We start from the raw sequence: 25,901 nt of genomic DNA, 5'->3' as shown, positions 1-25,901 counted from the left end.
TAAACCAAGTTTGGGTCATTTATTCCGATACACCGGGACTCTGCACAGAGACTGGAAAAGTTAGGCGGGAACTGGATTGCCTAATGCGATTTTAATTCGTTTTTTCTGGGACGAAGAGAACAATTACAATAGGAGGCATTCAGTTTTCCTCGTAAGTGACTGAATGAAATGCAAAGCCAATTATTTGATACGAAAACAAAAATAGCAATGAAAAGTGCATTTGCTTGTTAATCTTGTTATATTGATAACAAGGAAAGGCACTTTTCAAAATAAAATCTATCATCATATAAGGCTCACACGAGAAGGCTAACTTTACTTTATACTTATTAAATATAACTATACCTACTTAGTTACAGTAGGTACGTTTTTATTAAAAAGTTTTTCTACTCGTCGACTGTAATTCCTGAATTAAGATTTCGTATACCAAACTGCATTTGGGTACTTTTAATGTATGCGCCCAACTCAACTATAATATTCATTTCGATACAGCTTAGTCAACTATAATGAAATTGACCAATCACAGCTCGCCGCGGTCAAGAGGACAAAACAAAACCATAGCTCAAATTAATTAATTACTTATTTTAGGTTGTATTGTAGGAACAATTGCTTCATAAGTCAGACACGCGCATGTGACACCCTTAATATAGGAACATCCATAGACTACGAAAACCGCTTAGCGTTACTTATTAGTCTCCATAGGCTACGGCGGCTAAAATCGAGAAAAAACTGTTTGAAAATTGAATTTAGCAAGCAGCAAGTACCAGGGCCTCATGAGTTACGAGATGGTGTCGTTGAGCAACCCGCCGGGCCGCGGCCGGGGAGCGTACGAGTATGAAGTTATCGCGGCTGCTCGCGTATCTTAGCTGGGGGCGTAGCCGAATTACATTCGCTCCGTATCGATTCGATCTCTACGATCGCAAGCGACTGGTCGATAATGTTTACAATAACCTAGCCAAGAGGCAATCTTTTTAGTTAACGCTCATTCTACGCGCCAAGTCGGTAAAAAATAATTTTTGTCTGTGGTTCTCGTTCAAAACCGTCAAGAAACATCATCTGTCAGCTGTCAAGAGTATCAAGTGAACAGCGAATCTAATTTTGGAGAAAATAATTGTTTTATCGGTAAGCAAATTAAATATTTTGGTATTTGTTTAACTTAGTTTATCACAATTTCGTGATAAAATAACTCTATATAGTGTAATATTTGAAGAGTGCGTTGTTAATTGCATATAATTTTGACCTAAAGTTTAACAATTTCAGACAGCCGTCGTCCCCGCAGCCCCAACCAAGGCGGCGACGCAGCCAGAGCGGGCAAGAGCGGCTCCGCGGGCTCTTCTTCCACGCTGAGAAGTTCTCGCCAAGTTGGCACGTACAGTCAGAGCTGCCGCTGCAATGACGCCTTCATGGCAGTTACCAGTGCTAAGGACGTGCACTGCTGGCTTACTTGACCAGAAGAGACAATACTTTAAGCGTTAGTATTGATTCAAACCGTGAAGTGATATTGTGGACAGGTTTGCCCAAATCAGTGTAACCTCAGTGAACTCATTTACTTCATAGACTTCAAACATTTTCGAAATTATCAAAAGTCAAGCGGACATTGAATACATAGATGTTATGCATTAGATTTATCTATTAAGATCGCCGAGGACAGGAACACTTGGAAAAGCATGGTACATCGCGCAGGAAACTCTTCAAACTAGACACGACCTTCAGCAATGAAGACGCCGACTAAGAAGATGCATTAGATAAGATAAAAGCTGCCTGTGAAACCAAAACTAATAAATCATACTTAGTGTTACTTAATATTATTTTTTTATTACCTACCTGTCTTTGATTTTTGTTTACTCAGTAATAGAAATACCTAAGTGAGTGAGGCGTTAAAAATGAATTAAACACATCTTTATTATTTATAGTCAATGGAAATTTGGGAAGGTAATCTCACCCACTAAGCTACTGGCTGTTCATATTTAACCTTTTGTATGCTCCTGTCAAAAATTTGTAATTTATATATCAATCATAATTGAATAAAATAAAATAAATAAATAAATATTGGGGACATCTTACACAGATCAACCTAGCCCCAAACTAACCAAAGCTTGTACTATGGGTGCTAGGCGACGATACACATACTTATATAGACAAATACAAACTTATATACATAGAAAACACCCATGACTCAGGAACAAATATTAGTGTTCATCACACAAATAAATGCCCTTACTGGGATTCGAACCCAGGACCATCGGCTTAGCAGGCAGGGTCACTACCCACTAGGCCAGACCGGTCGTTTTACAAAGACAACTTTTAAAAATTATTGCATTTTTTAAAGTTGAATATAGGTAAGTACATGGAAGCAGATCTGCTCCTAAGCATACCATAAGTTAAGGTGGTAACCACCATAAATAAATGCCATAAATAAATGAAACAATGATTGGGTTAAAAAGTTAAATTATATTTATTTTATTGAAAATCTATTAATGAAAGATGCAGCAGGTATTTTTTGCCAGCAGCATGAAATCAGTAGCCATGTTTGTACATATATTATGTACAGTGTTTTAAAATAGTAAAACAACACTCAATATATTTTTGTGGTTGTACATGTGACATAGTTTCTTCCCTTGACCCTGGCTTTGGAGCACCATAAAGTATTGGTTCATATGCCAAGGCTGCAATGAATATCCAAGTCACCTGAAACAAAATGAATGCTTAGTTTTTCAACAAAATTAAACTCTTAAAATTTAATTAAACTCTGTAACATTTGGTTATAATATTTATTCTCTACCAGTCATATGACAAAAAAAAAACTAAATGTTTTGTGTAAGTACATGTTATGATTATTTTTATATAGTGTGTAAGTACAGTCAGCTGCAGAGAAAAGGTACCACCACTACATAGAAGTTTGTATGCAGGGGTGGGACCTTTTCTCTGCAGCTGACTGTATCTGCGCCTGCCAAAAGAAGTCATATACAATGTTTCATAATATGAAAAAGTTTCATTAATATGGTTGATAATGTATATGTATGACAACAGCCCGTCTGGCCTAGTTGGTAGTGACTAGTGACCCTGCCGGTTAAGCTGATAATCCTGAGTTTGAATCCCCGGTAAGGAAATTTGTTTGTGTAATGAGCACAGATATTTTGTACCTGAGTCATGGATGTTGTCTATGTATTTAAGTATAGTTTGTCAAAGGACTGTCTCATTTCAAACAAAGACAGAGAGAATCATACTAGCTTTGTCATATACCAGTACTAGCACCCAAAAGATAAGTATGAGTATAGTTTTCCTGGTTCTTACTGACTGACAAATTGGTTTGACCATCTATATATAGTTATCTAAGTACCCTAAGTACCCACAACACAAGTCTTCTTGAGCTTACTGTAGAGTCCGACTAGAAATTGTAGAAATTAAAAAGTAGCAACACTGTAGTCTCATCCCTTTCAAATCAATTTAAGAAAATGGGATGACACTACAATATTGCTAGTTGTTAGTGACCTTGCCTATGAAGGTGATGGTTTTGCATCCCGGGAAGGGCATTTATTTGTGTGAAGAACTTTTGTTCCCGAGTCTTTATCTATATTTGTATAGCCTTTACCTATATATCTTTGCCTTTACACATTCAATTCACTTTCCTATTGAAAAACAAGTGCTTGCCATTGCGCATATGGGTACCAAATTTAATCTACACCGTTCATCGGTTTATATTTGATGACGTAACAGGAACACATTAGTTATTTTAGCATTAATAACATATTTTATATACTTATTAGTAGGTATAGTAGGGATAAGTTATTGACTCACTCTTACCTTTGTAGGGACATTGTTTCGTGTTGCATTTGTGGGTGCATAATCCATTTTTCCATGACACTGTCACTATAGATAGGTAGATATTCAGCGCCTCGGTCACATTGGATCCTTTGGGTGAAATGCTGCGTACGGCCCACAATCCTTTGATCGTAGCATACATGATAAGATCACCAGCTAAGGGCAGTCCTTTCCTAAGCAGTTTCAAGTTTCAATAGAGGCGATTTTTCAGACGGCGCCTGCGTCTAAGCGACACTTCCGCGTTGTTCGCCGCCCACAATAATGTTGAAGTATGCTTTTTATTACAAATTCTAATTTACAAACACTATTATTCGGTATTTTCTTGTGCTTCGGTAAGTTATCTGCAAGGGGATAGCTCGCGCTAGATATCGACACCTAGGAGGCGATAACGATTCGATTTCGCTTGTCAAAAGTGTCACTTGGCTAGACAATGTATGGCAGATATCGAATTTTGGTAACGAATGTTTTGCGTTTCGTTACAACATTGCAACTTGGCTAACATTTTTGTATTCGTTAATATTTTTCGACAGACTCATCTACGGTACCTGTCATTCCCATACATTTTTTATCGATTCGTTAGCGATATCTTTTTTCGAAATGCGTTTCGGCTAGGCCCCCTGTATACTTTTGGTTTGTTTACTAGTTTAAAGTATTATTTTTGTTAACTCGTAGAAAAAGTATTGTATACAATAGTGATATAATCAAGCTTTTCAATCTCGTACCTTACTTAGGCAACTCAGCAAGCTTCGTTGCCTAAACACGGTACTCGACTGAAAAGCTCTCTATTATATCACGATTGTATAAAATACTATTACAAAGCTTCCTACTAATTAAAATACAGCCTATAATGTTACCTCGGCCGAAAAATTACAAGAATACGACCATAGTATAGGGAACAATGTATGATTCCCACCGACCGGGCCGGGTCGGATCGGCTGCCGCCGCGTCGCAACGGACGCTCGAGCACCCGGCGGCAGCCGACCGCGTATCATCGTAATTTATAAGTTGCACGCGCTTGCTTTTTAGGGCCCATAGCCAAGTAAGTGTATAGGTACACAGGTACTTTACTAAGCCGAAGTACTTTTAATAAGACGATATTAACAAGAGCTAAGGTCACTGTGGCGAAGTCCGGCATACTTTATTTTTTTTTTACTTTGGAGTGATCTAGTTCCGTTAATTATTCACCTATGTTACTGCTTGTAATCGCATACGATGAAGAATTTAATAATTAATAGTTTAGCCTTAGTGACAGATCATTTCAAGCACAAATTAAGCAAAAACAATGGCATTTTTTTAAATTCGGCGAGTAGACGGACTTCCCGTGCAGTTTAAGGGAAGTCCGTCTAGTTATGATATCAGCCAATCTATGGGTGTGTATATGTTCCTAGTCAAATTCCTAAAAAGAACGGATCAAGACAATGAAAAGTGTATTTTAAACTTGTTAATATACGGTTCAGATTCGAAATAAACACCATTTTTCTAAAACAAAGGCAAGTCCGGCATATACTACCAAAATGGGGTGGTAAACCTTTTTTGGCAAATAATTAAACATAATTATTTTTTTGATTTCCGAAATAAAAGTTCAATAGTAATTTTAAAATGAATTTTAATCGTTTCTTTTAATTTACTGAGATCAAAATTTAATTAAGTAACATCATGCGCAAAGTCAGGAGGATTTTTTGATACCTTATCAAATCGTTATAATATTAAAGTCGCACAAACAGTTGGTAATCTCTGATTTAACGAAAGTCCGGCATATGACGGACTTGCCTTGAACATAATAGACGGACTTTCCAACTTAGTCAAATTTTAATATGATAAATTGTGGAACGTATAATTACAAAACTAAGCTAATTTCTGATATTTTAAAAATAGAATAAAGACAACTGGTTCTTATGCTACCTACGTAGTTACTTTTTGGTGCTCAATCTTTTCAAAAACTATTTTAAAAAAATTTTTTTCGAATGGCTGTCGCACTATGACTTCGAGTTCAAAACACGAAATGACTTGTTGAGGCGGATTGCTCTGAAGTTGGTTGTCACAGCGCCATCTGTTTTACAGTGACGGAACTAGCGCGAAGAACTGGCTAATCGACTGGACTCCAAAGTCGCATACGCCTTCAAATTCAAAAGTTATAACGTGTTGACGGACTTGCCTTGTAGACGGACTTACCCACAGTGACCTTACTTCAAATATGCAATCGTTATTAGTGCGTCTAGACTTAGATAGATTACATGTGATCCGGGAGAGGTGGTGCTTCCTGCCGTCATACAGTTTTTACTAGTACGGAGGAATCGTTTCCTACTCTTACGAACAACATGCGTTAATAGCCACGTCAAATTAAGTCGAATTTGGGCACGCTGCGGAAATAATTCGTGTAGTTTTGAAAATTGGTACAGGCATACCTTGTGGTTTCCAGATAAACATACTAAAAGTCCTCGAGGGTAGGGGGTGGGGGTGTAGAGGGGGGTTGAAGGTACCTTTTTTCATATTTTTGCTCATATCTCGAATATCTGTACGAATAGCATTATAATTACTTCGGACAAAAGTTTTAACATAAAATTTACTACAAATTTGGTTATATTTATTTTTACTCTGCGATCAATACTTTAGGAGATACAGGCTGTTAAAGTTAAATAAGAGATAAAAAATTGATGGTTTAAGAAAACGTCGTATTTTCGTAATTGTTCATCATAAATAAAAAATTTAGTTTAGAATAAGCAAGCTAAGCGACCTGCTGATAAAATATACAAAAACCGGCCAAGAGCATGTCGGGCCATGTTCTGTGTAGGGTTCCGTAGTTACCCGTCCGTCAAAATATACTATGTATTTGCAAAAACTCAAAACCTGCTCGACCGATTAGGTTTGCTATATTTTTTCTTGAAAGTCTTTATTAAGCTTTACTTTCACGATTTTTTTCATATTTTTTGGACCCATGGTTCAAATGTTAGGGGAACTAAAGTGGAAAACACAACTTTTTTTCTTTCAGATCGGTTATTTCCGAAAATATTAAGTTGATCAAAAAATAGTTCTTGAAGACCCTTATTCGTTTTAAAAGACCTATCCAACGACACCCCACACTATATGGTGAAAGCGAAAAAAATTTCATCCCCACTTTAATGTAGGGCAGCCACCCTACAAAATTGTTTTCTAATTTATATTTTACGACTTTGTCGGCGTAACTGATTTATATATTCGTGTCAAATTTAAACATGAAAACTAGAAAAAAGATTTTTTTATGGTGGCTGCCCTACATTAAAGTGGGGATGAAATTTTTTTCGCTTCCACCCTATAGTGTGGGGTGTCGTTGAATAGTTCTTTTAAAATGAATAAGGGTCTCCAAGAACCATTTTTAGATCAACTTAATATTTTCGGAAATATTCGAACTGAAACAAAAAAAGTTGTGTTTTACCCTTTAGTTCGCCTAATTTGAACCATGGGTTCAAAAATATGAAAAAAATCGTGAAAGTAAAGCCTAATAAAGACTTTCAAGAAAAAATATAGCAAACCTAATCGGTCGAGCAGGTTTTGAGTTTTTGCAAATAGTATATTTTGACAGACGGGTAACTACGGAACCCTACACTGAGCATGGCCCGACAAGCTCATGGCCTATTTTTTTATATTTTATCAGCAGGTTGCTTAGCTTGCTTACTCTAAGCTATTTTTTTTATTTATGATGAACAATTACAAAAGAACTACGTTTTCTTAAACCGTCTATTTGTTATGACTTATTTAACTTTAACAGCCTGTAGCTCCTAAAGTATTGATCGCAGAGTAAAAATAAACATAACCAAATTTGTAGTAAATTTTATGTTAAAACTTTTGTCCTAAGTAATTATAATGCTATTCGTACAGATATTCGAGATATGAGTAAAAATATGAAAAAAGGTACCTTCAACCCCCCTCTACACCCCCAGCACACCCCCTACCCTCGAAGACTTTTAGTATGTTTATCTGGACACCACAAGGTATACCTGTACCAATTTTCACAACTACACGAATTATTTCCGCAGATTTTTCTAATTTGCTTAGGCTATAATGTTAAAATTATATTCAAAGGAAGTAAATCAATTGAAATTAAATTGAATGTTGTTGTTGTGTGTAAATTATTATCTTAATAAAATCCATAAACGTCTCAAGTTTGGAAGACACCGGTTGTGGCCGGCTAAATAGAATTGTACAGCGAAATTTTTGCAGGACAGGTCACGTCCCAGGAAAACGCGGCGTGATGGGCCCCGGCAGGAGCGCCACGCTCTCGGGTGGATTTCATCACAAAAAATTTCACCATGCAATTTTTTTATTTATTTAAATGTTTAATTTAACACGATTCTAGCTGTGTAAAGTAATAGAGGGCTGTATATTGAGGATATTTATGGTATTTATACAATCATTTGTGGCTTAAGTATATCAGGCGTGTCTCACTCCGCGATTTCGTCGCTTTGCTACAGGTAGCTAAAAGTGCATCCGTTCGGCCCCAAATTTGGGGTTTGCCATAAGCCGCGCGTGGCGCTGTCGCCACCTACCGGCCATATCTGTGCTGATCGTAACAGACGCGGTTTGTTAGAGAGTGAGTCTTCTGACTGTACTTAGTACTATTATTTATTCTGTGCTTATATTTGAAGTTATCGCTTTCGGAAAATTTAAACGCAAGATGGTGATGACAACCATGGTATGGTAATGACTCTTTTATGGACGGTAATGATACTGCATTTACGGTAATGACGATTTGGGAACTAATTTATATATGTATTAAAAACATATTAAAAAAATAAAAACTTTTTTTAATTGTAAGGCTTTAGAACTTTAATAAACATTACAAATAACATGTTTTTGAACATAAGACTAGCTTCATAAATTATTTTCAGAAAATTATAAAAAAATCATTTTATTCATATAATAAATAAATATATAACAAGTATTTGTATTGTATAATTTTAAATAATTTATATTCAGAAATATGCAATTTATGTATTTAATTTTTTTGGGTTTTTTAAATGTTAAATCATATTATCTATATTGTACTCTTATTATCAGTTTAAGCCCACATCTTCTTTTATCTACTGCATAACTTGGTATTTATATCATATTAGAAAATTGCTGGCTTAGCAATGAGCGTAATTGTTATTTATTTATTTATTTATTTATTTCAAGGCGAGGTAACAAAATGTAAATTGGATACATGCGTCTTAATATTATGTTAAACTTATAGTACTAAATTTACATTTCAATAACTACCAAGCACAACATTCATTAGAAATTATAATATTTAATACTTAACAATTAATTTAACAATCTTAAAATTAAGGTGAGATCATGTACTTATCAGTGTGTGATAATTTTGTTACACTGTTTCTAAATCTATTACAACTTAAATGAAAAATATCTACATCATTACAAATCTTGTTATAAGAAGTGCATATACGAGCCAGGGGACTATGTTGTGAAACATTATTTGAAGCAGCTGGAACTAAAAACTGAGTTGGGTTACGGCATGGTTTATGGTACACCCGGAATTGTATGTTACTAATAAGGTCAGAATCTATTTTATTGTGAATAATTTTACGTAGAAGTAATAATTCGTTAATATGTCTTTGATTTTGCAAACTATTAATTTTGAAATGGTACAGTCTATTGTTATATGTGGGTAGTTTATTTTTAAGGCGCAATTTAAATACTAGATGGCGTAAAAATTTTCTTTGAACAGACTCGATGCGATCTATGTGGGTGTTGTAGTGCGGTGACCATACTGCGGAACAGTATTCTAAAGAGCTTCTAATTAGGGCGCGGTAAATTATTAAAATACTTTTGGCATTCTTAAAAGGTTTTATGGTTCTAAAAATAAATCCTAATAGTCTAAATGCTTTTTCGACTATATAGTTGTAGTGAGCTGTAAAGGAGAGCTTTGAGTCGAACCAAATACCGAGGTCTTTTATAACTGATACACGATTTAGAGATGTATGATCTATAGTGTAGTCGAACACAATTGGGGTTTTATTTTTAGTAAATGTAATAGCATTGCACTTTTTTACATTTAGTGTCATGTTATTTTCAGAGCACCACTCGTTCAACATAGTAATATCTTTTTGAAGTAATTGACAATCTTGAATACTATTTACTTTACTGAATAACTTTAGATCATCGGCGTATGCTAATGTGTTACATGTAATGTTATCTAACAAATCATTGATAAATATAAGAAACAAAAGAGGGCCTAGATTGGATCCCTGTGGTACACCAGAACTAGCCGGGAACGGAATAGAATAATAGCCACGGACTTTAACGAGTTGTGAGCGATTTCGAAGGTAACATTTTAGCCATCTAAGTAGTGATCCGTGCAGTCCAATGTGTTCGGCTTTAGTGTAAAGAATATTGTGATCTACTTTGTCAAATGCTTTAGCAAAGTCTGTGTAAATGGAATCTATTTGGGTACGTGTATTAAATGCGGAGCTAAGATATTCAGTGTAGCTTATAAGATTAGTGCTAGTTGATCGATTTTGCATAAAACCATGTTGTTTGGGACTGGCTATAAGTTTAAAATGTGCGTAGATATGTTTGTAAATTATACTTTCAAATATTTTTGACAAGCAACAAAGTACACTAATAGGTCTATAGTTTGTGACATCTGACTTATCACCTGCTTTGTGTATGGGGACTATTTTTGCAATCTTCCACTGAGCAGGGAAAACTCCTGCGGAGAGGGATTTGTTAAATAATATTAGTAAGGGTTCAACTATTGCCGGCGAACATTGTTTAAAGAACATTGGAGGAATATTATCATTGCCAGGACCCTTGTTTATGTCGATGTTTTTTAATTCTGCTTTAATTTCAGATTCAGTTATAATTATAGATGAGATATTGTTATTGGCACCAGGAAATTTAGGGGTATATGGGGTAGAGGTAGGTGTAGAGTAGACTGAGGAAAAATAATTGGCAAATAAGTTAGCTATGTCTGTACCATTGCTTGCGTATGAATCATTAAGATGCATACGGCAAGGAATTCCGTCGCTTGTATTTTTTAATTTGGGTATTGCCAGAATGCTTTAATATTCGTTTTTATGTTATTTTCAGTGCGATCAATATAGGTTGTAAAACAGTTATTAAGTGTAGTTTTAACTCTAGTTCGTAAGAGAGAAAAAGTGTCATAGTCGCGAGGATTTCCGTACTTTTTATACTTTTTATGGTATTTATCTTTCTCTTTAAACATGTGAATTAATGACCTGCTAAACCAGATGGGATACTGGGTGCTTTTATGTTTTCGCTTTGGGGTACATTTATCTATTATTTCCCAAATAAATTTGTAAAATATGTCTACAAATTCAACACAACTTAAGTGAGTGTACTGATCCCAGTTTACTGATTTTAACTGTTCTAAGCATTTTTCATAATCTGTTTTTCTGAATTGGTATTGTAGTGTAGGATTATCTTTTAATGGGCGTGATGGTATAATGGATAATTTAACTTCTATAGGCGGGTGGTGAGCATATTACGTTTTTTTTTTGATAATTTGATTCATTACCTAAGTTTGTAATGTTTGTATTTTTGTTGTTTTATAAACTAACTTTAAAAATAAGTAGTTATAATGATTTAAATCCATATATATTTTGTTTAATAGCTAAATATTTTTATATAATCAGTGTTTTATAAGTTGCAAGATCCCTACTTTCAAAGCATGTGTTAGTTACAAAATGTTAGGTATTGGGCCGAATGGGTTGGGTGACTTATTGCTGTAAATATATACATCAATTAACGTAATATCATCAAAAAACATAAGGCCATCTGGATAGTGAGCCAGTACCGTAGCCTATGGTCGCTTAAAACTTAGTAGATGTTGCTTGTTTAAATACAATGTTTTAACACGACTAACATGCAATTACAGACTCTAAGTTGCACGATTTACATGTATTAGATTATAACAAACAAAAAAAATGTTCTAAGTTCTAAGTGACCTAAATTTTGCCTACTTAGTCAACATGTTATATAAAACCTAACCATCCCTCTAGTGTGAAAGAAATAGTTATATAATTTTCTACATTTATAAGGTAGACATTATATAGTGTTAGAAGCCATAGAAAACGTTTTTCAAACATACAGATTAATATCATAGTGAATTATACCAAAATAACTAGAAAAGTTTCTGAGAACCGTCATCACCATACACATGAAATCATCTCCGGTCGTCATTTTTTCCCGGTGATGATGGGTATGGTGTTGACGATTTGAGAGTTTCTTGTTTTTATTTCTAGAATGGGAATACTAGTAGTTAATGTCTTTGCCACACAATAAATTTCATGTATTAGTTTTCTATTCATTTCGGTAATTATTTCTAATATATCATTCGTAACTTCTTTAAACCAAAGCATAACGGTGATGATGCTCTGTTGTGACAAACTACGCTTTACAAATTTGTTCGTCATATTTCTTACGATTCAATGATGTGAATTTATAGTGAAATAATTTGTTGCATTTTATACTAAAGTAAAAAATAGGGCAAGGACATTTAGAGGTATTTTGTTGTTTATACACGGAGATAAGCTCACATTGACATAACCATGACGGTGTTGACGAATATTCGTGACAAAATTTTAAATATTTTTAAATGTACTTTCTCGGTGAAGGAATTATTGCATATTTATTCATGTGTTAAACAACAACATGGAAAATATATAACTAAAGGAAAAATCGCAATCGTACGATAGGTATGCTATAATTTTCACTGCAAACAAAAAAGTTTAGATTTTTCCGGTAGACGGTGATGATTTTAGACACATAAAACATTTTATATAAAAAAAACTATTAAGTTATTGGAGATGGTAATTGAAGGAACATTAAGATAATAGTTCTTAAAAACATACAAAAAAGTTGCAACTGGCACAACCCACTAGTTTTTTTTTATAAAGACCGAACCATAACTTTTCGCCCAATTTTGAAATCCACCCTCTCACGCCACGCGCTCGGGGTGGCCCGTTGAGATGGGTAAATCTGGACTAAAATCAAACTAAAATGGCTTGAAAATGTGGCAATAATTACGTACTTCAAGACTAGAAAACTATTGTGGTAGCTCAAAAATCGACCCATCCCCGCATACAGAGCAAATTGACAGATTCAATAGATGCTTTTAATTCAGTTTTAATACCTTTTGAAGAAAAAAATATTGTCTAGAGATATAAATGAAAATGAATATATATGTATACAAACCAAAAGAATATTAATTTATTTCCTCCCAGTAGTCGTAAAACATGTCGTCCTGACTTTAACAAGTTCATTAATTAATAGCTTATTTCATAGCATCTTTAACATTGTACCTACTATTCTACCCAAGAATCGCGTGGTCGGATTTAGACAACTGAATCTTCCCGTAAATACATTAACTAAGTATTTTATCGATCTTATTGTACTGTTAATAAAATGGTATATCCCGCCGTAAGGGTGAATGCAGTAAGCAAGTTTGCTTTCCACCCTATATTAACGGTAATTGAGACTATAATTACGCCAGCAAACAAACTGACCGTTTGAAAATTTTACCCTGCGAAATTGTCTGACTTAGCGATCAATACAGCATAATCTATTTGTATTTGCTTGCTTGTCGTGCTTCTAAAATCAAGACATGTTTCAGCGTCCGGCTTCATGCCAAAAATAGAGAAACGAACCAAAGGATTCGAGGCACTATATTAAGGGGGGTTTCCTTTTGTCTTTATACTGGCTTTTTAAAGCACAATGCATTGGTAATGACTATCCGTATAAGCTTTCCCAAAACGTGCCGGTGTTTTATTTTATCTTCAGTTGGGGAATAAAATAAGACAATCGGTCAACGAAACAACAGACCATTCATTAAATGAAATACAATTTTACTTTATCTACGAGTGATGATTTGATGAACTATATTAATAGGTATATGTCCAATAAATCACGCTGCGAGTATCACTATTCAGTAAACTACGAAATACTAGTTTATTATATAGTTATATCGAACTCTTGTATAATTAGATTTTTGATCGCTTACTCTTAATTTTTATGTTAGTTGCTGTTTTGTTTTTCAAATATAACAGCAAGTACGCTAAACATGAAAAATAAATTCATTTTTATTAATTACTTTGTCTAATCTTGATCTAATCGAGACTAATCTCGTGGAGACTGTGTTTCGAGATCTCGAAACTGAACACTCAATCTCGATTCAGATTTTTCACGCGAGATCTTGAATCGCCAATCTTGTGTCGAGATTGCATTCCCTATGTAAGCGATTCAGGTAGGTACTTATTACCTATTTAATCTATGTACCTAATGAACTCGATCGGGGAATATTGTTTCTAGCTAAAATGATACCAGGTACATACAAGCTTGTTCAATGACAATTTCAATAAAATTGCAGTCTAAATTCTATTTCGTGATTTTCGTTTTGTCGATAAAACACGAGCGGTGAGGCAGTGACACGTCACCTGTCGTGACCTGTGTCGCTTATGCGGTGTATCGGCGTTAGAACCAAAACTCGTTTGGACAAAAGATTGTTTTATAACAAATTATTTTTTTAAACGATACTTCTAAAAAAGGAATCAAAGCAAATATATAGATAAATGTGCTACTTTTCACAACAATACTTTTATAATTCACAGGTATATCCGAACGGAATCGGGATTGTCGTGCAAGTGAACAAAGTCATACCTTGGCAAGTTGGCATTATCAAAAGCAACATAAACGCCAGCAGGAGAACGCGTGAACTCGCGTGCATGGCCACCTTATTGTTTGCTCCATTAAAGTGCATCCCAAAAAAGCGAACAAGTCCTACCTCGACACAGCAACATAAGCGCCAGCAGGAAAACGCGTGAGCTCGCGTGCGCGGCCATCCTGCTACTTGCTCCACTCAGGCGCATCCCCAAACCGAGGCCTGGAATCCGAGCTCGCCGCGTATGTTCATGGTGCAAGAACTGAAACAAAGAATAATGAGCTATTACCTATAGGTATATTGGCATTTTGGCACGGCTCATGGGAGCCTGGGGTCCGCTTGACAACTAATCCCAAGAATTGACGTATTAATTAGGCACTAGTTTTTATGAAAGCGACTGCCTTCTGACCTTTAAACCCAGAGGTAAACTAGGCCTTATTGGGATTTATAGTCCGGTTTCCTCACGATGTTTTCCTTCACCGAAAAGCGACTGGTAAATATCAAATGATATTTCTTACATGAGTTCCGCAAAACTCATTGGTACGAGACGGGGTTTGAACCCGCGACCTCCGAATTGAAAGTCGCACACTCTTACCGCTAGGCCACCAGCGCTTGATGTATCATAATTCAAATTTTGATCCATTTAGTATTTAGGTTCAAGTGTCATTTAAATAACAAACGTAATTTAACGGTAAAAAATTACGATGTTTTACCGTCAATAAGCTCTTGCCACTTTATTATTATATATCAATTTCCCTTTAAATGCCGTCAATAACCACTTAAACGGGTAATCTCCGTTGTTTTTCTAGCAGGCCTGTGTGTTATTTTCAGCAATTTCCACTTTGAGCTCCCATTGTATCATAATAACTTTACAATTTTAGTCCAGAGTTTTTAAACATGACATGCGTAAACCCTGTAAGTAGGCATTGAGAAAATAATCTGATATTATGTGGGTTTTACCTATTATTGCTTGAGAGGTAACTAAGCTAACTTTCAATCAAGGCAAATTCAAGTATGTAATTACATCTGTGAAACTTATGAGCTCTACATCAGTCAGTCTAGTGCTTCAAAGACAATTTGAAAATAAAGTAAGTAATTAGGTAAGCTTAAGCAAAATTCATGCGGTTTTCCAAAATTACCTCTTACTTTCTTTGCGCTGATTTAAAAAGTAATTTGATAAAAAATAAAAACCTTTTTGTTTAAAAACAAAACCGACTTCAAAAAATAGAAGTACAACATAATATTATTATTTTTATGTGCACTAGCAACTGATATGTTTGAAGTCGGTGCCAAGCCGAATTTAACAAACATACTTAACAAAGACGATTTCCGTTAGTGATCCAAAGGACTCGAGCCTTTTAGCTCTTTTTTAGGGCTCGCCTCATTTCTTGACGCCTAAAAGGCTAAAAGCCTATTTAGCTCTTTAGCCCCCGAGCCTAGTTCTATTTAAGAGCCTAGTCTCTTGGGGCTAATAACCTTATTAAGGCTTGGGGCTAAAGAGCTAAATAGGCTTTTTTTAAGGGGCTTAATAAGGTTATTAGCCCCAAGAGTCTAGGCTCTTAAATAGAACTAGGCTCGGGGGCTAAAGAGCTAAATAGGCTTTTAGCCTTTTAGGCGTCAAGAAATGTGGCGAGCCCTAAAAAATAGAGCTCCAAAGGCTCGAGTCTTTTGGATCACTAATTTCCGTACTGGTCATCATCAGCAGATCCACCTCATGAAAAGGCACTTTTTTGAATGCAAATGCTGCGTTTGTTAACAAAATCCACAAAACCTCTTCGAGGAGTTCCCTCAATTCCTCGTGGAATCCATGATCAATCAGAACTAGATTTTACATGCTTTTAACCAACAAAAAAATATATTTTCAAATCAGTTCAGAACAGACTGAGTTCTGAGGTAACGTACCTACCTTCAAAGAAAACACAGTGGAGTTGATAACCTCCTCCTTTTTGAAGTCGGTTAAAAAAGGCTTTTTAAGAATAGGTAGGTACCTATTTGTTATGGTTAAATGCATTGTTCGAACCTCGATAATAGTTTAGGCATATTATATTGTAAAGCTCTTTTCTACAAAACAAATCGAAGTTCGTTAGATAAGTCAAATAATAAAACAGCAATGAGCTTAATAGGGCATTTTACGAATTTTACGAACATTAATCTTGTGTTACGTCGGGGAGTATTTTTACGCCGGTCCATACGGGCCGATAGCCGAATGACGAATGACGGGCGGCTCCGGGTCGCGGGCGAGGTGCATTCGTCAAGGCAAGAATTATGCCGGAGAACGGAAGCCCAATTTAGGTTTAACAACTTGATTTTGCAACAAGATTTTGATCTTATTTTGAAGATTGCTGACGCTGACTGGCGCATGTGAAATGAAGTGAAATGCGTGCGTGAGATGCGCGCCAATCACCAAGACGAACATCAAAACCATAACAAATTCTTCAATTAGGATCGGCCTCTGGGGAACGCCCGGCGGATCCTTCAAGAATAACAGCGCCTATTGCTGTTACAGTCTACCTATCTGTGATACTAATATGACGGATTGATATGTCAAACTTATAATGTGGCCGGCAAATAGGTATGACAGGGTCGTATTTAAAACCGCACTTGGATCGCTGATTACGAAAACTGTAGGATTACTAATTTCCTTACAGCAGATGTTTGTAATATTTACTAAAAAATAACAAATCAGTATTGTGGTGTCGCAGCTAGCTGCTGTATAAACTTTGGAAACTGTTCTTCTTCCATTCAATACTACCCTACTGTGAATAAAACTTACACTAGCTAACCCTTGCTTTCAGGATTGCCTACTTAACAACATAAAAATAAACTCAACCACAATACTTGGGAGTTCGGGTGGTCTATCACAGAATAAAAAGGCCTGCCGAGCGCGGCGCGCGCGCGAGTAAAAATAAATAATAATAACAGAGCTTGCGCGTTAACGTTGCGGTTTGCTGTATAAACATGGCATCCGCGGTGACTTCCTACATATTGAAACTATCATACCTTCACCTATTACATTCACTTTTTTATCCTACCTAATTATTTCTTGTGTGTATTTTATTTCTCGTTTTGCCATTTCTCTTCTTCAATAAAGTATTCAACTGTATCTTTTGTTTTAATTTAATTACCTAATTAAAGGTGCTGCGACACCTGACTACTGTGTTAGTATAAAAATCCGGCCAAGTGCGTGTTGGGCCACGCATAATGGAGGGTTCCGTACTTCTACACAATATGAAAAAGTCATAGGTACTTACAAGCTCTTATGTCCTTTTTAGTACTTATTTAAAAATTAAAGGGGGGAGGGGGGCAATTTTTCGAAGCAATTATTTTCAAAAGTAAGGATCTAATACTATAATGCCGTACCAGGACATTTTCAATTTAAAAAAAAATTGTGAAAATGCATTTCACGAAACACTAACATGTCAGCCGTAATGTAATTTTATGAGGGAACTATCCCGAAAAATTTTTATGGCATTAAGTACTTAATATTAATTTATCATAGCGAACAGTAACAACATATTATTTATTGATATAATTCTGACGCAGAGAGAAAATTAAGGTAAAAGTGATAAATAACATAATTATTTTTCTCATTACACTTTACTTTTTTCAAAAGACTTTCAACTTTTAATACGCAAAGCGATATTTTACAGGTATCAGTGAAATATCAAAAATAATTACCTAACTTCAAATTTGTCTTAAATGTTTCATGATTGGTGCCGTTACTATCTACCTAGGTTAACACGTAGTTACCATGAGTCATGACTACTCATGACTCGTCAAAAACTGCAAGTACTGTAATGCCATTGTATGTATGAGTTATTTTATTTATACTCCAGAGATATTTTTGTCGTAGGCGTAAGCCCCATTTAACGAAATTATACGTCACAGGTGCGACTTGTTTTTATGGCTTAACATTTTCACTTATTGGGTGGAACAGCTACTACGTTGAACACCATATACCTACATACTTGCAACGTCTTTAAGGATAAGTAGACATTTAAGTGATATTAACATAGGATATAGTATTCCAGTAATTTGATGGCGTCCCATTGTGAAAAAAAAACAACGGGTTGCACTCCGGGAGTGCCGGCAGAAGTGAAAACCAATGACAATCTTACGTCTTACGGTCACGTGACACCTGTTACGAGTTTAACATTTTTTCCCCGTCACAAAAAGTGCACAGCGCCGCTAAAGAAGTTTACACTTCAAAAAAACAACGGGTTGCACTCCGGGAGTGCCGGCAGGAGTGAAAACTCAATGGCATTGTAACAGTTTTTCGATCAGGTCCCGTGTCCGTCTTACGAAGCGTCTTAAGTCTTACGCTGTCGCGAGTTTAACATTTTTTCCCCATCACAAAAAGTGCACAGCGCCGCTAAAGAAGGACATTGCTGAAGTAATTATTTGACTGTAAGAAAAATCGCATTAGATAAATATCCTAATCAATAAGAAACTTGATCTGAATTTTCCAAAACAATTATGAGCTTGACGCGTCTTTATTGTTAAGAGAATAAGAACGTGTCAAGGTAATTTTGAACACCTCGCCCGCATAGCAACTTCTGCTGCTGACTTTACACAATATAAAAAAAATGATTTAAAAAAAATGTAGGTACATAGGTACAGAATAGGGATAAAGAAAAATTTATTATTTTTGTTCTTAAATACATAGTAACTGATTTGCGATATTTAAGTATTGAAAAGAACAAAAAAATATTGTAGAGAGAATTCTATTTTCCGATCTGAAGTCAGATTCTAGATCTAAAAATGATGAATAGGTACCTAATTTAATGAAATTTTGGCAATAAGGAATTTAAATAATATTTAAGAGCTTTTTAACCGAAATCGATATAAAACAGTATTTAATATCGATCTCAGTGATTTCAAAATAGCAAAATTGCAGGTATGGACCTTAAAGGCAATGATGATGATTAAATAAAGATTTATTAACACGCTTACGAAAACTTATTAAATATTAGCAATCAGGTGAAGATAACAATTAAAATAAACGTCCCGATGACACTTTTCCAAATTTCCAATTTTAATTTTGTTCCATGCCACCCTCACAATTAGAAACAGGTTGGGGGTTACCATAAAACAGATTACGTATTTTACGAAACGCGAACATTACGGCTAATAAACATTAATATGCGCAATAAACCTAATTTCACAATTCACCGCGACATTTCAAATGCGATGAAAATTTGATTTAAAACCTTGTTTTGCATGGGATTTGAAATGTACCTATAAATTGGTTGGAGTTGATTTGTAGTTATTAAGTAAGTAATAGAGATTATATAAAATAATTATTTGTGTACGTGTGTTTCTAGTTTCTAAAAAAGCCTGTCATCAGTAAAAATTAGGACCAAATACATATAATAATATGGCTTGGGGTGGGCTCAGGTGATACTTAGTCATCTTATGTTGCTAGAAACAAATAGTGATTTGATTAGATGCCTATTAAGCTACTAAAACATAATATATTATGTTTTCTTATAATCCTACTGAAAAAGCGTTTATAAATATAAATGTATGTGTACCTATAGGTATATATTTATGCTGGTTAACATAAAACGATACTTTGTTGGAATTTATATCATACGAAATACTCGAATAATGATGTATCCAATCCACAAGAAAAATGTTGAAAGAAACAAGAAAATTCCGGATACGGAACCCTTTGTGTTCTTTTTACTACTAGAGTCAGACCAACCTAACTCTGCACAGACTTTGTACTGACAAAGTGTTGATAGTAAACACTTCATCGAATTCCTATGAAAATATAACGTCTTAAGTGGCAATTCCACACTTTGTTCTGTCAGTCAGACGGCCAGACGGACGGACTCTATACTTACCTAATTAATTTAATAATATTTTCTTTACATTCAGATCACAAAACGAATCCAAATTAGATATATTATATATACCTATATTAGATAGATACGTATAACTCTTTAGTATTCCAGAAACACAACTGTTCCTTTATTGGGATGGAATAAGCATTAGTCCAGGAAACTGTATTAATAGCCGCTGTCACAAGTTAGTATAAGTACGGCGCCGACTATTGATGCCGCCTGCAATGACGTGCAATAATTGTAACGCCGAGTTACTCGTAGCTCGACGCTAATATTTACGAAGCTATTACGTTAAAGGCAAACATCACTCAAAGTTGCGTGTCTTCCGAGATTGTTGTGATTCTCGACAATGACGTCACGGCACTCGGCAATAACCCCGCGACGCAGAAGGATGTAATGTCATACGTCAAAAATGAGAAAACATGGAAAACAAAAATGTATTCGTAAGCAACGCATTTACCATCGAAATAAAAGAAAATATTTGTGACAAGTGAAACGAAATAACAATGAAACATGAAATGTAATAACCTAATGAACCGAACGGGCGAAGATTTAAGACAAAATTTGCTCATTCGTGGCGTTAACGTGCGGGAAGGGAAGAAATCTCTCGGCGGCGACTAATGAAAAATAATTTAGGTGTAGACAGGCGACATTAATATAAATAAATAATAAGGTGACGGTTCGCACGGTAGTACATAAATCCCGCACGCTGCGAGACGTCACAATAGTAATATATTAGGACAAATGTTATTACAAGCTCGACTCGTTATGTTATTTTTGTTCGTTCCCTCGGCGGAGAAGCCGGCCGGCCGGCACGACCGCATCAAGGAGCCGACGGCGCGCCCTCATCGCTGCGTCGCGGCGCCGTGCAGACACCGACCACGGCTCCTGTACACCGCAGCCCTAGACTATTAAGCACACTTAACACAATAAATTAAAACTACAGCTATATTCTTACATAAATCTACCAATTTCACAAGTTACTGTATAAGAACGTAGAAAAAAAAATTTAAAATGTTATCGTAGTTGCCGTACCTACAGATCATTAGTACTGATCAATAATACGAACATAGCCCGATTTAGAATACGTGGATAATATATTCCGTTTTGTTTAATGTATTAAGTATTGATTAATTAATCAAAACCGCATTTCAAAGAATTTTTATTAGTCCATTGCAGGATTTGTAGGATGACGGCAGTATATACACTCACACAGTGTATGCTGCCCGTTTGTCAAAGTCAAAACAAACAAAACTGTCTGATTCTTACATTTTTGTAAAATTACAACTATGCTGCATAACAAAACTTCTTTAGATATTCACCATTTGCGGATCAAGTTGTCTACGTCAGAATATAGTATAAGTACAGTTCTACCTATAAGCTCTACCTTCTATCGGAGTTGGAAGTTCACTTCAATGTGGCTACTAGAAACAGTGAAATACCCGCACCCAAGGCAAACCGCCCCTTCAACTCTGATCGCTTTAGAAACTTGCAAGAACAACTGACCAGATGTTATAGTTGTAAATTTAAGCAAAACTAAATGTTTAAGGGTAGTCCCGGGGAAACGGCCAGTGCATCAACATCATTGAAATAAAATATAACTTCGGATCATCTTTAAATAGATTTCAACTCCAAGTTATCAATTAACATATAATAGAACAAACACAAAATAAAATACGAAAATATTTGGCGGTCATGCTACGCATAAAGACATAACGGTCTATACCCAACGTCTAAAAGTAGTACGTACCTACAGGAAAATCTGACTAGACTTATGTCCCATCAGTCTTGCAGTGTATTATTTTATATTATAGAGCGTCTATACCTATATGCCTTAAACTTTTGGCTGTAGGTACAGTCGCCATCAGATATATCGGAGCGGCCGAGGTGATCAAAATATCTGAACATGCACATAACACTTTCATAATAGAAGGATGTTCAACAATCATTAACACATTACTGGACAAATAGACGCCAGTCAGCATATTGTTCCATATAAGTACGTCGTTATGTTTTTGGCAATTTTTGGCCACCAGAAGTTTTAGTGTCAATGTAGACATTCAGGCCTCGTAGACAACATGCCAATCGCTATCGCTCCGTAGCGAACGAAACACAACTGTCACTGTCACACTAATATGGAAGAGTGATAGAGAAACACAAAGCGATTCGATGGCGAAGCGCAAGCGATTGTCACTTTGGCTAGGCCGCCTGGTGACAAATGATCAGTGTTAGGAAGTTGTGCTGCTGCGGTAAATCGCAATTTGAGCGGCATAAATATTAATCAGGAATATATAATAATAATAATTGCGCCTAATTGACGCCAGTAGGTACATACCAGCAAAAATCGGCACGTGTTCTTTAATTTTAATAAGGCGTGTTCGACACAACAGAACAAACTCTATTCCTTGGCTGTTCGTGTGGAATTTCAGACAGTAGAAGGCAATGGCACTCGGCAGCTTTTGCAGTTTCTTACAAACCGAATAAAATGTGGTTATTATACAGGGGGTCCCATAAGTGACACGTCACAGTGACACTGGAGGTATACCAAGCCAAGACCCAAACCAACTTAAATGACCCCAGTAAAAGTGGCACGGTTTTCGAGTTATTACCAAACTAAGGTTTTTCATGAATTTTGACCGTTTTTAGCATTGTTAGTGCCAGTGTGCACTCGGAAAGGTCTCAAAGTTAGTTTTTTTCATGTGTACGGCATCGTGAATAGATAATTAAGATAACAGAATAGGTATTTTATCGATAAACAATGTAAAATGCAAAAAAGTACTGGTTTAATCTTGAATTAAATTCACAGCGAAACATTAATTTCGACTTTGATCACCTGTCGTGAAAAAAAAAAGACTAGAAAAGTAATGAGCAAATAACGTCAATATATTGAGCATGTTATGCAGATTTAAAAATGGTATAACACATGTACCTTCCTGTAATAAAATATGAATTATTATCATCTTTCGAAAGCCTTATAAAAAATAAGTTAAAACTTGGAAATCTGCAATCCGTTGCTACTTAGTAAAAATAACGATTTATGTTAAGATATTTCATTCTGGATACAGAAATAAAAAAAACGCCTATTCAGTATTTGCCGAATGCCTAAAAGAAAGAGATGGAAAATGCTTATCTCCCTTTTTAAGGATATCATTGAGTTGATAAAGGTTCAAAGAAAATAATACAGGCTGAAGTTTGAAAGGGTAGGTTGAAATAATTTTACAATAGGTGCTCGAATTGCTTTTCTCCGGCTCGTATACATGCTTGACACCGTCTTGTAAAACTTCAAGTTAATTTTCTTAAATTAATTTCGGATATGTTTCGTGCTGCCTCGAACATGCCGTCGTAGTTCCTCTTGGGACCTTATTGGGTTGGAGTAAAATTTATCTTTTAAGTATCCCCAATAAAAAAATCCCCAATAAATGGATTTAGGTCCGGGGAACGTAGGCCATGCCACTGGTACCAGTCGGCCGATCCATCTTCTGGAGCTGGAACCACAGCAAGATGGCTGCCCAGAACACTACGCTCGCGATGTCCGCGACCACCTCAGATGGATCAGCCGACTGGGACCAGTGGCATGGCCGCCGCGTTCCCCGGACCTAAACCCATTAGATTTTTTTCATTGGGGATGCTTAAAATGCTTAAAAGATAAAGTTTACTCCGTGCCAATAAGGTCCCAAGAGGAACTACGGCGGCGCATGTTCGAGGCAGCACGAAACATATCCGAAATTAAGGAAATTAACGTGAAGTTTTACAAGACGGTGCCAAGCGTGCATACGAGCCGGGGAAAAACAATTCGAGCACCTATTCTAAAATAAAATTACTTTAAAAATTGATTAAACTTCAACCTGCAGTATTTTATTTTCTTTGAACCTTTATCAACTCAATGATATCCTTAAAAAGGGACATAACCATTTTCCATCTCTTTCTTTTAAGCATTCGGCAAATACTGAATAGACGTTTCTTTAAATTTCTGAATCCAGAATTAGATATCTCAACATAAATCGTTATTTTTACTAAAAGTAGCAACGGATTGCAGAGTTCCTAGTTTTCAGTTATTTTTTATGAGGCTTTCGAAAGATGATAATAATTCCCATTTTATTGCATTACGTGTGTTATACCATTTATGAATCTGCATTACATGCTCAATATTTTGACGTTATTTGCTCATTACTTTTCTAGTAATTTTTTTTCACGACAGGTGGTCAAAGTCGAAATTAATGTTTCGCTGTGAATTTAATTCAAGATTAAGCCAGTACTTTTTCGCATTTTACATTATTTATCGATAAAATACCTATTCTGTTATCTTAATTAACTATTCATGATGCCGTACACATAAAAAAAACTAACTTCAAGACCTTTCCGAGTGCACACTGGCACTAACAATGTTAAAAACGGTCAAAACTCATGAAAAACCTTAATTTGGCAATAACTCAAAAACCGTGCCACTTTTACTGGGGTCATGTTAAGTTGGTTTGGTTCCTCTTGGCCTGGTCTACCTCCAGTGTCACTGTGACGTGTCACTTATGGGACACCCTGTATAAATACTGCCTGAAAAATCGTAGCGTACGTTTAACGTAGGTACCTACATAGCTGCGGAGGTTTACCTACTCCTCCCAAAGGATTAACCGAGAAGATAGTTTCTCTTACGCAAAGAAATGGACGTGTATTCATATTATTCTTTAGTCGGAGACTATTTACCTAAACTGCTATCTCTTTGAAATTTAGTACCGATACTGAATTGTTATCTTATCTTAAAAAAAACCGGGCAAGTGCGAGTCGGACTCGCACACGAAGGGTTCCGTACCATTATCTATAAAAACGGTCACCCATCCAAGTACTGACCCCGCCCGACGTTGCTTAACTTCGGTCAAAAATCACGTTTGTTGTATGGGAGCCCCACTTAAATCTTTATTTTATTCTGTTTTTATTTGTTAGTATTTGTTGTTATAGCGGCAACAGAAATACATCATCTGTGAAAATTTCAGCTGTCTAGCTATCACAGATCACGAGATACAGCCTGGTGACAGACGGACGGACGGACAGCGGAGTCTTAGTAATAGGGTCCCGTTTTACCCTTTGGGTACGGAACCCTAAAAAGGATAAAATATAGATAATTTCAAAAACAAGGTTTTGCTATCGGATTTCTGAGGTTCGTTGGATTCTATTTTCATGATCCAGGTAGGTACATATATATTTTGTAGATTTAATTTAACCTGGTATTGGCGTGACATCAGGGGCCCGTTTCTCAAAAGCTTGTAACTTGTAATACAAGCGGATGTCACTTTTTGACAGGTTTTGTTAGAAAGGGACTTCCACTTGTATTACAAGTTACAAGCTTTTGAGAAACGGGCTCCAGGTAATCCAAATCAAGTTTATGTATTGTTACTAATAATAATTAATTTCTTAATCATTTACTGTTAATTAACATAAATATACTTAGCTTAATATTGTTAAATGTAAGCAAAATAACGAACCCAGTACATAATCAATTAATATTCAGGTTAATAATGAGTATTCATGACATACCTACATAAGTAATACGATAACACCCAATGTAAGCCTATAATGGTATACAA

The 25,901-nt window shown here is 35.7% G+C and overlaps 1 protein-coding gene across 1 annotated transcript in view; it reads right to left on the bottom strand.

The window, feature by feature from the left end:
- The window catches only part of LOC134797686 (uncharacterized), a 131,063-nt gene that overhangs the window by 89,957 nt on the left and 15,205 nt on the right, over positions 1-25,901 (bottom strand). Inside the window, exon 2 of the mRNA XM_063770033.1 lies at positions 14,600-14,738. Within this exon, the coding sequence (XP_063626103.1) occupies positions 14,600-14,684 (85 nt within the window). The 5' untranslated portion in view covers positions 14,685-14,738. The remainder of the gene's footprint in view (positions 1-14,599; positions 14,739-25,901) is intronic.

The sequence above is a fragment of the Cydia splendana genome, chromosome 1, assembly GCF_910591565.1.
Source record: "Cydia splendana chromosome 1, ilCydSple1.2, whole genome shotgun sequence".
NCBI lineage: Eukaryota > Metazoa > Arthropoda > Insecta > Lepidoptera > Tortricidae > Cydia > Cydia splendana.
Note: the sequence above shows the minus strand (reverse complement) of the source record. Positions and strands in the feature narration are given on the sequence as shown.